At 45.9% G+C, this 13,995-nt stretch overlaps 1 protein-coding gene across 3 annotated transcripts in view; it reads left to right on the top strand.

The window, feature by feature from the left end:
* The window catches only part of MROH2A (maestro heat like repeat family member 2A), a 60,304-nt gene continuing 46,309 nt past the window's right edge, over window positions 1-13,995 (top strand). For 2 of the 3 annotated variants that reach the window (XM_004427704.3, XM_087424657.1), the window contains exons 1-8: window positions 1-76; window positions 922-1,017; window positions 1,248-1,429; window positions 4,450-4,581; window positions 4,816-4,978; window positions 6,316-6,414; window positions 7,078-7,232; window positions 7,786-7,929. In XM_004427704.3, coding sequence (XP_004427761.2) covers window positions 1-76; window positions 922-1,017; window positions 1,248-1,429; window positions 4,450-4,581; window positions 4,816-4,978; window positions 6,316-6,414; window positions 7,078-7,232; window positions 7,786-7,929 — 1,047 coding nt within the window. Of the gene's footprint in view, window positions 77-921; window positions 1,018-1,247; window positions 1,430-4,449; window positions 4,582-4,815; window positions 4,979-6,315; window positions 6,415-7,077; window positions 7,233-7,785; window positions 7,930-13,995 lie in introns of those variants that run through there. The other variant, XM_087424658.1, reaches the window with a different exon arrangement.

Raw genomic sequence — 13,995 nt, 5'->3', positions numbered from 1 at the left:
ATGTGTATTAGGCAAAGAACGGAGATTTTTCTTGTGGTGTATTTTGATTCCATCCAGGAGAGGACTCTGAGAAAAGGTCAGTATTTGGGTCCTGGAGTAGATCTTTAAAGGATTTCCAGGAGGGAAAGAGCACAGCTTGGTGCAGGGCCCCAGGATGGTGAAGGTTTGAGGATGAGGAGTCTGAGACAGAAGGAGAAAGGATCTAGGCACTTTTAATCCTCCATCTTGACATTAGTGTTTGCCAACCCTTAAGAAGCTGCTGTTGTTGAGAGAGCCCCTTGAGAGGAGCGATGAGAGCTGCTGAGGTGGATTTCTTATTCATCATTAATTTTCAGTGTCTAGAAAAGAGGGAGGGAGGGTCCTTCTTAAGCAAGTGTATTAGTTATCTATTGCTGTGTAACAAATCCCCATAAACTTAGTGCTTAGAACAACACTCATTTATTATCTTACAGTTTCCATGGGTCAAAAGTCTGGGCACAGCTTAGGGGGGTGCTTTGCTTGGGGTCTCACAGGCTTCACTCAAGGTGCTGGCTAGCTGCATCTTTTCTGGAGCTCAGTCCTCTTCCAAGCTCACGTGGTTGTTGGCAGAATTCAGCTCCTTGTGGTTGCAGGACTGAGGCCCTCAGTTGTACGTCATGCGGCCCCCACCATGGGCAGTTTATGTCCTGGCTGCTTACTTTTCAAGGTCAGCAGAAGCATCTCTCTCCAGTCTGCCAAGATGGAGTCTTATATGACATGTGATCATAGGGGTGGCTTCCCATCACCTTTGCCATATTCTGTTGGTTAGAATTTGGGTCTAACCAAGTCACGGGTTCTGTCCACATTCCAGGGGAGAGGATTATGCAGGATGTGACTCTTTGGGGGTCTTCTTAGTGTATGTCAACACACCAACTATTTGAAAAATCTTGTTGATCCCAAAAGAGCTTGAGGAAGAGATGGCAGAAGCAGCAATAGACTCAAACGAGGATGTGTCAGAGGAAACAGAGGACCTGGAACCTCTGGAGCTAGATGACGGTGGTAAGAAAGTCACCTCCATCCCTGCATTCGTGCCCCATCTCAGCCACTAACTCCTTGAGGACAAGTCCCAGCTGCGTCTCAGTTTCTCCATCTGTCCAGTGGATAGGATGGTCCCTGCCCAATCACGCCACGGGTGCAGCTAGGGCTGTGCGGGTGTCGGGGAGGCCAGGCACAAGGGACACCTCCTGTAATGGTCATCTCAGCACTACACCTGTGCCACCTTGTCTCAGGTACATTCCAGCAAGTCACAAACCTCCTCAACATCATGGACAGTGAGTCAGCAAAGATGGACACTGCTGGGGAAGGTCCTGACATGCGGAAGACGCTGGCCTCGGTGATAATCACGGAGAAGGCCACCACCGAGCCCTCTGTGGTGATGAACGCTCTCATCCGCTGCCTGCAGGTGCCAAAGGTAGGGCCTCCTCACCTTCAGCTGCTCCTCGGAGCCCAGCCACCCATGGCTGTTTGCACATCCCTCCACCACTCAGCACACATTACTGACTGTTGCAGGTGTGGGGCTTGGTACTGGGGTACAGAGCTGGGCAGGACTGGGAGGTTCCTATTCTTTGAGGACCTCCTGGGGCCTGGGGCTTTTACAAGTTTTAAAATCTCCCCTGTATTCTGACCCAGTGGGTGTGGGAGCCATCGTCCCAGAGCACATGAGTTACAAAGATGTTGAGCAGGAGGGAAGCAGGTGGACATGGGACAGCAAAGACACACCAGAGCCAGGGAGCAGGGATGCTTTGCCAGTGAGAAGACTGTTTAGCTGGGGTAGGGGGCTAGTGTAGAGGATGTTGAAGTGAGTGATGTAAAGTGTAACTGGAGATCGTGGTGGGTCTTATATGACAGGGTAGAGTTGGGACCAGAGCATCAGAATCCCCTGGAGGGCTTGTTAAGGCCCAGATTGCTGGGACGCATCCTGAGAGTTTTGGACTCAGCAGGTCTGGGTAGGGCCTGAGAATCTGCATTTCTGACAAGTTCCCAGGTGCTGCTGCAGCTGTTTGGTCTGGAGACCACACTTTGAGAACTGCTGGATTTTAGACCATCCTTTAGGCTCTGAGGGTGTGTAGCACAGGAGTTCTTTACAGAGGGATGTGTGGTAGCCATGAGGAAGGTGTGCTGGAGTCAGGGAGCATAGGCAAAGGGTTTTCATAACAGACCTTTAAAATGTAGGTTTTATTACTATTCAGGAGTGGTGAGGCCAACAGCTCAGCAGATGATTACCCTTGAAAAGATAGTTGGTTACTCACAGATCCCAAGAGGTGGGCAGGGGCAGGCCATGCCCTGCAGGGCCACATGAGGAAGCACCAGGGTTGGGCGGGAGGCAGAAGGAGAGAGGTGAAAACATGGGCAAGAGTCTTTATTGTGGCCTCTGCAGGGGAGGATCAGGCAAGGCAGGGTGAGCAGGCTTAGGATTGGTGAGTCTGAATAATTTCAGTGGTCTCTGGGGCATAGAGGCTGTGCCCAGTTGTCTGGTACTTGGCCTGGGGTGATTAGGGCAGGTGGAGAGTGGTCCAGAGTGTGAACGCCTGATGGAGGAGGTGTTTGGGGTGTGGGCTCTGAGTTGGTTGGTTTGCATTTGACTAGCTTGTTCGTGGGTGAGTTGTTTGCTATCTCTAGCAATTGGCTAAACCTGGACAGTCTCTCCACGGTCAGGGCAGCCCCAAGATGTCAAGGAATCAAGAAATATGGAAAATTAAAAAACATGATTAATACCCAGGCTGTAATCAGTGATCAGTGGCAATAAACAAGCAATCAGCAAACAGGTGTATTTTGAAAATTAATGTGTCAAAGACTTTAGTTGTTCATTAATTAGTGAAGGAACGAGTAAGATCTTAAATCTGTTAAACCTGTAAAATCTGTTAAAATCAGAATTTCACTTATAGAGATTTATATTCCTTACCAGACAAAATTCATTTGCATTGCCATGAACAAGAATCATTTTCATTGCTATGGAGGAAACATTTGCATTGTTAACAGTTTCCTACCACTTAACTTCTATGCCTGTGGAGCTCTAACATAGGCTAGACAATCACGGGTGAGCAAAGGCAAGTGCTCCTACAGGCCCGATAATCCCAGAGCAGCTGCCAGACGGCACCAAGCTCTCCTCCAGAAGGCCACACAATATCTGTTTTTTTGCTGGTTTCCAGATCTAAGACAATTTTTATCTTGTGACCATAAATATTCTCCAAAGATTCATCTCGATCATGGAAAAGGCTGGTCTTATTTTAATTTGCCTGGCTGTTCTATATAGGTGCAGCAAGAGTGTTAATCAAGCATACAGGCCTCTTTGAGTTTGCTGTGAAAATCTAGAGTGTGCATTCTCAGTGGGAGGCATACTGTCCGGAAGAAGGTAGAATTGGTGTTTTTTTGGGGGGGGGAGGCGAAGAAAATCTTACTTTTTAATGTGTAAAGCACAGATGTATACAGCACATAAACAGATATGTATTTGTGGTATTAAGGTTTCATGGCAGGGGGGCCGATATTTAGGAAAAAAATATCTAAGAAGTCTTCTTAGGGAGCAAAAAAAAAAAAAATTGTTGAGAAACACTGATCCAGAGCCATGCAGTACTGAGCAGCTAAGGCCACACAGTTCTCTTCCTTCCAGGAGCCTTCACGAGGAGTCTCTGACTGGACTTTACAAGCCTCTATTACTTGCTATACCAAGACCAGGAAAGCAAGGCCAAGACTCTCTGTACCCGATTTCACTACAAGCACGTGCAAATTTGGGTGAATTCCTCTCTTCCTGAGGTCCCCAAATTTGCTAAGGTCTTGACTGCTGGGAATTGATTTTCTTACCACCTGAGGGAGGAACCCATTTTCCCAGAGGTCTTTTCAGGCAACAGCTCACATATAAAGTCAACCCTCATTCCTTAAGACTGCCTTGGCAAACCCAATAAATGAGTTATTCTCAAATACCACTCTTCAGGCGTGATCTGGGTTGCCCAATCTATTTGTTCAATTCTATCCTAAACCAGTTCATTTAAAATGGTAAAAAGGGCTATATAGGAATCAAAACTAAGAGGCACATTTCCTGGTCTCAAATGCTCCCTCACTAGGGCAAAGGGCAGGGCCGACCTGCCTTCTTGGACTTTCGAGAGGGCCACCGCCATGTTTGTGGAGGACCTTGTATGCTGGCCACTTGACACTTGCCTTCCTGAGTTGCCAGACTGAAAACAGGGAAGAGAGAACAGATTTGCAGGCCACACTGACAGGGCCAGTTGGTTGAGTTGGATGGAAGGAGGGGAAGGGGGAAGTGTTGGAGATGGAAGAGTCGGGGTCTGAGGCTTGGGCATCCGCCAGATGGGGTATATAGGAGGAGGACCAGTGGGAAGAAGAAGATGGGGGACTGTGTGCTTGGGCAGGGTTGGGTCTGTCCCAGGCCCCATGGTCCAGTCCAGGATCTTCCCACCTGCCATACTTGTTTCCCAGATTTCCACTCAGCGCAAAGTCAACATTTACAACATCCTCCAGGAGATCATCCAGCAGGAGGGGGAGCTGGAGGAGCAGTGCGTCCAGAGGCTGGTCGCCATCGCCTCCAAGGAGATGAGGGAGATCTTGGAGGTAGTAGAGCCCCGGGCTCTATCAGTGCCCCACTCCCTGCCATCCCAGGGGCTGGGCCACTGGTAGGCACGGCCTGAGATGCCCAAGGCCCTTGTCCAGTTACTTCATGGGGCAAGGATGGGCTGAGCGAGCCCAAGGGAGCCCAGTGGGGCTGGAGTGGGCGTGGGGCAGGAGGGCTTTTGTGAAGGCCCAGCTGATGGTGGCACCACATATCCCTCTCCTGTCTCCCTACAGATGGAGGGCTACATGAGGGCAGAGGTCGCCAGTGACACCCTGGTTGCTCTGTCCCGAAACCACTTCAGCTTGGTCATGTATGAGCTGCAGCATCACCTCAAGCCCCTCAACCTCACCGACGAGTTTGTCATCATCACTCTGGCGAAGCTGGCCAACGGCAATGGTGGGGTTCCACGGTCCTCAGCCCCAGTGTGGCCCCTCAGGCCGGCCCGGGGCTCCCTCCTGCTCTCTGCCTCTCTCTGTCTCTGTCCCTGTCTCAGCCGCTGCCCCTTTCCATTTCTCTCTTTTCTTATCTTTCTCTTTCTTCTTTTCATCTCTTGTGTGTCTCTCTAAGTTGTTAAGACTCTCTCTGTTTCCACCTCTCATTTATGTCTCTTTATTCCTTAGTCATTCCTTGTCCTCCAAATCTCTCTCTCCTCTCTCACTCTCTGGCTCCATTCTTCTCTGTCTTCTCATCTTCCTTTCTCTCTTTCTTTCCTTTCTCTCTCCCTCACTCTCCTGTCATTGCACAGACATGCACTGAGCTCCTGCTCCATGCAGGCATTTTGGGGGGTGCTGGCCCATGTCAGTGAGTGAAACATGCACGGTCCCTGTCCTCATAAAGGACCATAAACAAGTAAATAAGAAAATCAGTGATCATAATATGAGATGGCAGGTATGAAGAGAACAGCCAGGTGGCTGTTTGAGATCAGGATGAGGGGAGGGGACCTCATCTCTGTGGGAACCTCATTGAGGTGTGACCTGGAGGATGAGATGATGATATCTGTGTGAAGAACAGGATGGGGGAGAACATCCTGCACTAATAGAACATCATGTACAAAGGCCCTGAGGCAGGAAAAAGCTTGGTTTCTCTGAAGAGCTGAGAGGTCACTGTGGCTGGAGTTAGACGGCTGGAGTTAGGCTGATGGTGTGAAATGAGGTCGGAGAGTTACAGGGCCTGGTGGGCACTAGAAAGCTATTGAGGGATTTTAGGCTTCAGAATTGCCTGATGAAACTTAGCTTCCAGAAGACCATTCTATCTGTGTGTGGATGGAGAAGGGATGGGAGATGTGTAAATGGGAGGTGATGGTGGTCAGGCTGGGACACGTTTGGTGAGCAGTGGGCAGGCGTAACATATAGATGGGGACACCTAAAGGAATCAGACCTCTATATGCGGGGTCTGGATGTGCTCTGAGCTCCCACACTCTGAGTCTCCGCTCTCTCTCACTTCCTGCCTCTCCTGCTCTTCCCTGTGGCTCTGTCTCTGCTCCTCCTCATCCTTCCGTCCCCCGACCTCCCTTCTTTCTTGTCTTCCTTTCCTCTTCACCCACGTCTACCTCACTCTTTTTACCTCGTACTGACTTCCACACTATTTCCTGTGGCCCCAGACGGCGCAAAGGGATTCCCTGGCTCTGCACTGTGGGGAGCTGGAGGTGTGGGCGGTGGGGTTGTCCTCTCCGCCTTCTCCCTGCTGAGTCCCACCCCACCCCGCCTCCCTGCAACTCCTCCCCCACCCCACAGTGTTCGAGTTCATGCCATACATGGGCATCACCCTGGCCACCATATTCACCATGCTGAGACTTGCCAACGAAGCCAAGATCCGCCAGGTGATCTGTGGCGGTACGTGTCCCTCTTGGGCCTACAGGTCTGGCCCGGTCAGGGTGCTGGAGGGGGATGTGGGGTAAACAGGCAGAGGGGTCATTGAACAAGAGGTGGGTTGCTCATATATTCCCAAACATTTCCTCAATCTCCTACTTTGTGTGGCCTCTGATTGTCTCTGAACCATGGTGGAGGCTTTTAGGAAATCGGGGCTCAGACGGAAGAAGCTGTCACTGTGACTTAGTTTAGCTTGCTCTGTAGTTAAGAGTTTCGGGAGAAGACTGGAGAAGGGTGATGGGAGTCACAGGAGAGAGACCAGGGAAAATATCTCCACGTTGGGCCTGACTTGGGCAGGTCTTCGATGCTATTTACATCGGCTTGCCTTGCCCCAGGTTCTGATTACTTAATGTTTTTGGCCCCCAAATCCCTGATACTTGATAAAAATAGGGCAAATATGTTTACCATTCTCTGCGTTGGAATCCCCAGGATGTGAGTAACGAGTCATATTCCAGCCCCCACCCTTGACCCTTGCATGTGAATCTCAAAGGATGGGGCCTGGACACAGCTGTGTGCTTGACACCCCTTTGGAAGCGTGTGAGCTCTCCGGCCTGGACGCTGTGGCCTGGGAAGGCTTCGTCCTGCTCCTGCCCCTCTGGTGCTCACTGCATCCCCCCATGCCCGTAGCCATGGAGACCTTCTGTGAGACCGTGCAGTTTTACCTGAGGCATCTGGAGGACAGCATGATGTACCCTGTGATGACTGAGGACCAGTTTGCTATGAAGCTGTTCCCACTATATCGCTATTTTGTGACTGTGTGGCTGAGGAACCACAACCCGGAGGTGAGACACACCCTTCTCAGGGGGGGCCCGTGGTCCCCCCAGGTCACGGCTCCCCAGCCTGTGGGGCTGGGAGGGCTGGGAGACCACTGGGTCCAGCCTCATTCCCAGAGCCCCAGAGAGACGGTGAGCTGACCAATGGCAGAGCCGGGAGCTGGTGATGCCGAACCGCATGGCCTGGGGCCTCAGGAGGCTGGCTTGATAAAGCCCCGGGAGTTGCTAGACGAGGGTCGATGTCACCTGCATGCTGGGATCTCTGCACACAGTTTACCTACGGCAGCTATTCCCACTCCAACTCTATGCTGTAGGACTGTTTTACAAACGAGGAAACTGAGGCACAGAGAGGTTAAGTACCTGCCCTAGTTGCCTAAACGACAAAGCTGGGACTCGCTGGGGCAGTCTGGCCTCACCGCTCACCTGCGGGGCCTCAGGCGAGGCCTCGACCCCTTCCAGGGGCCGCTCTGTCATGGGTCCTCGATTCCGCGGGTGGGGCTGACATCGCTGGGCATTGCCAGGGGGCCTGGGCCGAGGAGTATGAGGCGCTCTCCCGTGGTAGGTGAAGCTGGGGGTCATCAAGGCCCTGAAGCCCATGCTGAACCTCCTCCTGCCCAACGACGACCTGCGGGAGCAGGTGTACGACTACATTCCCCTGCTGCTGGCGGAGTACCAGGGCAGCCTGGAGGCCCTCTTCGTCACCCAGGTGAGGGCCAGGCGGGCAACGGCCGGGCGTCCCAGGGGCTGTCATCCGGGGGGAGGGTGAGGGTGTCAGATATTATGACATCCGACAGCAGACCCAACACCCGTGCCCTACAAGGGGCCACGGGGCCTGGCACTTGTGGGGTTTGTAGGAAACAAATGCTGCTGTTCCAGGTGGAAGGGATGAGATCCCAGAGTCTTGGAGGCCACAGTGAGGTCGTGGCCTTTGTGTCAGTTTCCTAGCACTGCTATAACAAAGAACCATGAGGTGCGTGGCTTAAAACAACGGAAATTTATTCTCTCATAGTCTGGAGGCCAGATGTCCAAAATCAAGGTGCTGGCAGGGCTGTGCTCCTCCTGAGGGCTCTAGGGAAGAATTGTTTCTCACCTCTTCCACCTTCTGGTGGCCCCACGTGTTGCTAGGCTTGTGGTAGCATCCCTCCAATCTCCCCTCCATCTTCAAACGGCCGTCTTCTCCGTGTCTCTCTCTGTGTCCTCACCTCTTCTTATAAGGACACCAGTCACCGGGTTTAAGGCCCACCCTGAACCCAGGATGACCTCGTCTCAAGGTCCTTAACTAATTACACCTGCAAAGACTCTATTTCCAAATACGGTCACATTCAGAGGTTTCAGGTGGACACAAATTTTGAGGGGACACCATTCAACCCATGACAGCTTTTTTTTTTTTTAATTAATTAATTAATTAATTTAAATTTTTTGTTTATTGCAGTAACGTTGGTTTATAACATTGTATAAATTTCAGGTGTACATCATTGTACTTCTATTTCTGCATAGATTACATCATGTTCACCACCAAAATACTAATTACAACCCATCACCACACACATGTACTGAATTATCCCTTTCACCCTCCTCCCTCCCCCCTTCCCCTCTGGTAACCACCAATCCAATCTCTGTCCCTATGTGTTTGTTTATTGTTGTTATTATCTACTACTTAATGAAGGAAATCATACGGTATTTGACCTTCTCCCTCTGACTTATTTCACTTTGCATTATACCCTCAATGCCCATCCATGATGTCACAAATGGCTGGATTTCATCGTTTCTTATGGCTGAGTAGTATTCCATTGTGTATATATACCACATCTTCTTTATCCATTCATCCCTTGATGGGCACTTAGGTTGCTTCCAAGTCTTGGCTATTGTGAATAACGCTGCAATGAACACATGGGTGCATGTACCTTTACAAATTGGTGTTTTCAAGTTCTTTGGATAAATACCCAGCAGTGGGATAGCTGGATCATATGGTAGTTCTATCCTTGATTTTTTGAGGAATCTCCATACTGTTTTCCATAGTGGCTGCACCAGTTTGCACTCCCACCAGCAGTGTATGAGAGTTCCCTTCTCTCCACATCCTCTCCAACACATGTTGTTTCCTGTCTTGTTAATTATAGCCATTCTGACGGGCGTCAGGTGATATCTCATTGTAGTTTTGATTTGCATTTCCCTGATAGTTAGTGATTTTGAACATTTTTTCATGTGTCTATTGGCCATCTGTATATCTTCTTGGGAGAAATGTCTGTTCAGGTCTTTTGCCCATTTTTTAATTGGGTTGGTAGTTTTTTTGTTGGTAAGATGCATGAGTTCTTTATATATTTTTGAGATTAAGCCCTTATCAGAAGTATGGTTTTCAAATATCTTCTCCCAATTGTTAGGTTGTCTTTTCGTTTTCTTGATGGTTTCCTTTGCTGTGCAGAAGTTTTTTAGTTTGATGTAGTCCCATTTGTTTATTTTTTCTATTGTTTCTCTTGCCCGGTCAGACGTGGTGTTTGAAAAGATGTTGCTAAGACAGATGTCGAAGAGCGTACTGCCTATGTTTTCTTCTAGAAGTTTCACAGTTTCAGGTCTTACATTCAAGTCTTTAATCCATTTGGAGTTAATTTTTGTGTATGGTGTAAGGTAAGGGTCTACTTTCATTTTTTTGCATATGGCTATCCAGTTTTCCCAACACCATTTGTTGAAGAGACTTTCTTTTCCCCATTGTATGTTCTTGGCTCCTTTGTCAAAGATTAGCTGTCCATAGATGTGTGGGTTTATTTCTGGGCTTTCGATTCTATTCCATTGATCTGTGTGTCTGTTTTGGTGCCAGTACCATGCTGTTTTGGTTACTACAGCTTTGTAGTATATTTTGAAATCAGGGAGTGTGATACCTCCAGCTTTGTTCTTTTTTCTCAGGATTCCTTTAGCTATTCGGGGTCTTTTGTTGTTCCATATAAATGTTAGGATTCTTTGTTCTATTTCTGTGAAAAATGTTGTTGGAACTTTGATAGGGATTGCATTGAATCTATAGATGGCTTTAGGAAGTATGGACATCTTAACTATGTTAATTCTTCCAATCCAAGAGCATGGAATATCTTTCCATTTCTTTGTGTCTTCTTCAATTTCTTTCAGAAATGTTTCATAGTTTTCGGTGTACAGATCTTTCACCTCTTTGGTTAAGTTTATTCCTAGGTATTTTGTTCTTTTTGTTGCAATTGTAAATGGGATGGTATTCTTAATTTCTCTTTCTGCTACTTCGTTGTTAGTGTACAGAAATGCAACTGATTTTTGTATGTTGATTTTGTATCCTGCAACTTTACCATATTCGTTTATTACTTCTAAAAGTTTTCTGGTGGATTCTTTAGGGTTTTCTATATATAAAATCATGTCACCTGCAAATAGTGACAGTTTCACTTCTTCCTTTCCAATTTGGATCCCTTTTATTTCTTTCTCTTGCCTGATTGCTCTGGCTAGGACTTTGAGTACTATGTTAAATAGGAGTGGTGACAGTGGGCATCCTTGTCTGGTTCCTGTTCTTAGAGGGATGGCTTTCAGTTTTTTACCATTGAGGATGATATTAGCTGTGGGTTTCTCATATATGGTCTTTATTATGTTGAGGTACTTTCCTTCTATACCCATTTTATTCAGAGTTTTTATCATAAATGGATGCTGTATCTTGTCAAATGCTTTCTCTGCATCTATTGAGATGATCATGTGATTTTTATTCTTCATTTTATTAATGTGGTGTATTACGTTGATTGATTTGCGAATGTTAAACCATCCCTGCATCCCTGGAATAAATCCCACTTGATCATGGTGTATAATCATTTTAACATATTGTTGTATGCGATTTGCTAGTATTTTATTGAGGATTTTTGCATCGATGTTCATCAGTGATATTGGCCTGTAATTTTCTTTTTTTGTGTTGTCCTTGTCTGGTTTTGGTATCAGGGTAATGTCAGCTTCGTAGAATGAGTTAGGGAGCTTCCGCCCCTCCTCAATTTTTTGGAAGAGTTTGAGAAGGATAGGTATTAAGTCTTCTTTGAATGTTTGGTAGAATTCACCAGGGAAGCCATCTGGTCCTGGACTTTTATTTTTGGGGAGGTTTGTGATTACTGTTTCGAACTCCTTACTGGTGATTGGTCTATTCAAATTCTCTACTTCTTCTTGATCCAGTTTTGGAAGGTTGTATGATTCTAAGAATTTATCCATTTCTTCCAGATTGTCGAATTGGTTGGCATATAGCTTTTCATAGTATTCTCTTATAATCTTTTGTATTTCTGAGGTGTCTGTTGTAACCTCTCCTCTTTCATTTCTGATTTTACTTATTTGTGCCTTCTCTCTTTTTTTCTTGGTGAGTCTAGCTAAAGGTTTGTCAATTTTGTTGATCTTTTCAAAGAACCAGCTCTTGGTTTTATTAATTTTTCTATTGTTTTTGGTCTCTATTTCATTTATTTCTGCTCTGATTTTTATTATTTCCCTTCTTCTACTGATTTTGGGCTTTGTTTGTTCTTCTTTTTCCAGTTCCTTCAGGTGCATTGTTAGATTGTTTATTTGAGATTTTTCTTGTTTGTTGAGATAGGCCTGTATCGCTATAAACTTCCCTCTTAGAACTGCTTTTGCTGTATCCCATAAATTCTGGCATGTCGTATTTTCATTTTCATTTGTCTCCAGGTATTTTTTGATTTCTTCTTTGATTTCTTCGTTAACCCAGTCGTTGTTCAGTAGCATTTTGTTTAATCTCCACATATTTGTGGCTTTTCTGATTTTCTTTCTATAGTTGATTTCTAGTTTCATACCGTTGTGGTCAGAAAAGATGCTTGGTATTATTTCAATCTTCTTAAATTTATGGAGACTTGTTTTGTGGCCTAATATGTGATCAATCCTGGAGAATGTTCCATGTGCCTTTGAAAAGAACGTGTATTTTTCGGTTTTTGGATGGAATGCTCTGTATATATCTACTAGGTCCATCTGTTGTAGTGTGTCGTTTAAGGCCAATGTTTCCTTATTGATCTTCTGTTTGGATGATCTATCCGTTGGTGTAAGTGGAGTGTTAAAGTCCCCTACTATTATTGTGTTACTGTCTATTTCTGTTTTTATGTCTGTTAATAATTGTTTTATATATTTAGGTGCACCTACATTGGGTGTGTAGATATTTACAAGTGTTATATCCTCTTGTTGGATTGTTCCCTTGATCATTATGTAATGCCCTTCTTTGTCTCTTTTTACAGTTTTTGTTTTAAAGTCTATTTTGTCTGATATGAGTACTGCTACCCCAGCTTTCTTTTCATTGCCATTTGCATGGAGTATCTTTTTCCATCCCTTCACTTTCAGTTTGTGAGTGTCTTTAGGTCTGAAGTGTGTCTCTTGTATGCAGCATATATATGGGTCTTGTTTTTTTTATCCAGTCAGCCACCTTATGCCTTTTAATTGGAGCATTTAGTCCATTGACGTTTAAAGTAGCTATTGATAATTATGTAGTTACTGCCATTTTTTAACTTTTTTTTTTCTCAGTGTTTTAGTAGTACTTCTCTGTTCCTTTCGTCTTCTATACAGAATTGATGGTCACTTTAGTTTGACCTCTGTCTGAAAGCTGTACTCTTTAACTCCCCTCCTCCCTCATGTTTTTGATATCATATCTAACCTCTTTGTTGTGCATTTGTATCCATTACGTTCTAATCATGGAAATAGATGATTTTTCCTATTTGTGGTCTTCTCTTTTCCCCTTAAATCAGTCCCTTTAACATTTCTTGTAGCACTGGTTTCTTGGTGACAAACTCCTTTAATTTTTGCTTATCTGGGAAAATTGTGATCTCTCCTTCCATTGTGAATGATAACCTTGCTGGGTAGAGTATTCTTGGCTGTAAGTTTTTTCCTTTTAGCACTTTAAATATATCATGCCGTTCTCTTCTAGCCTGTAAGGTTTCTGCTGAGAAGTCAGCTGATAGCCTTATGGGGTTTTCTTTGTATGTAACTTGACATTCTCTTGCGGCTTTTAGGATTCTCTCTTTATCTTTAATTCTGGACATTTTGATTATGATGTGTCTTGGTGTGGGCCTCTTTGGGTTTATCTTGTTTGGGGCTCTCTGTGCTTCCTGTACCTGGATGTCTGTTTCCTTCCTTAGGTTAGGGAAGTTTTCATCTATTATTTCTTGAAATAGATTCTCTGACCCCTTGTCTCGCTCTTCTCCTTCCGGGACACCTATAACATGGATGTTAGTGCACTTGATGTTGTCCCAGAGGTCCCTTAGAGTGTCCTCAGTCTTTTTAATTCTCTTCTCTTTTACCTGTTCACCTCGGGTAATTTCTTCTAGTCTTTCGTCCAGCTCACAGATCCGTTCTTCTGTATCCTCTACTCTGCTTTTGAGTCCCTCTAATGAATTTTTCATTTCCAGTATTGTATTCTTCATTTCTGATTGGTTCTTTTTTATATCTTCCATTTCTTTGTTGACATTCTCACTGAGTTCATCTGTTCTTCTCCCCAGATCAGTGAGCGTCCTTAACACTCTTAGTTTGAACTCTCTGTCGGGTAGGTTGCTCATTTCTGTTTCACTTAGTTCCTTTTCTGGGGTTTTGTCCTGTTCCCTCACTTGGAATGTATTCTTTTGCCTCTTCATTTTGCCTCTTTCCCTGTGCTTGTGTCTACATATTATGTAGGTCAGCTACGTCTCCTGCTCTTGGATAGGTGACCTTATGTAAGTGATGCCTTAGGAGGCTTCCAGTGTGCTTCCCTCATTTCTCAATGTTCCAGGGGTGACCCCTATGTGGGCTACGTGTATCCTTCTGCTGT

The sequence above is a fragment of the Ceratotherium simum genome, chromosome 37 (genome assembly GCF_057802395.1).
Source record: "Ceratotherium simum simum isolate JZ-2026a chromosome 37, ASM5780239v1, whole genome shotgun sequence".
Classification (NCBI taxonomy): Eukaryota; Metazoa; Chordata; class Mammalia; order Perissodactyla; family Rhinocerotidae; genus Ceratotherium; species Ceratotherium simum.
The sequence above is the reverse complement of the archived record's forward strand: the minus strand, read 5'-3'. Positions and strand labels throughout refer to the sequence as shown.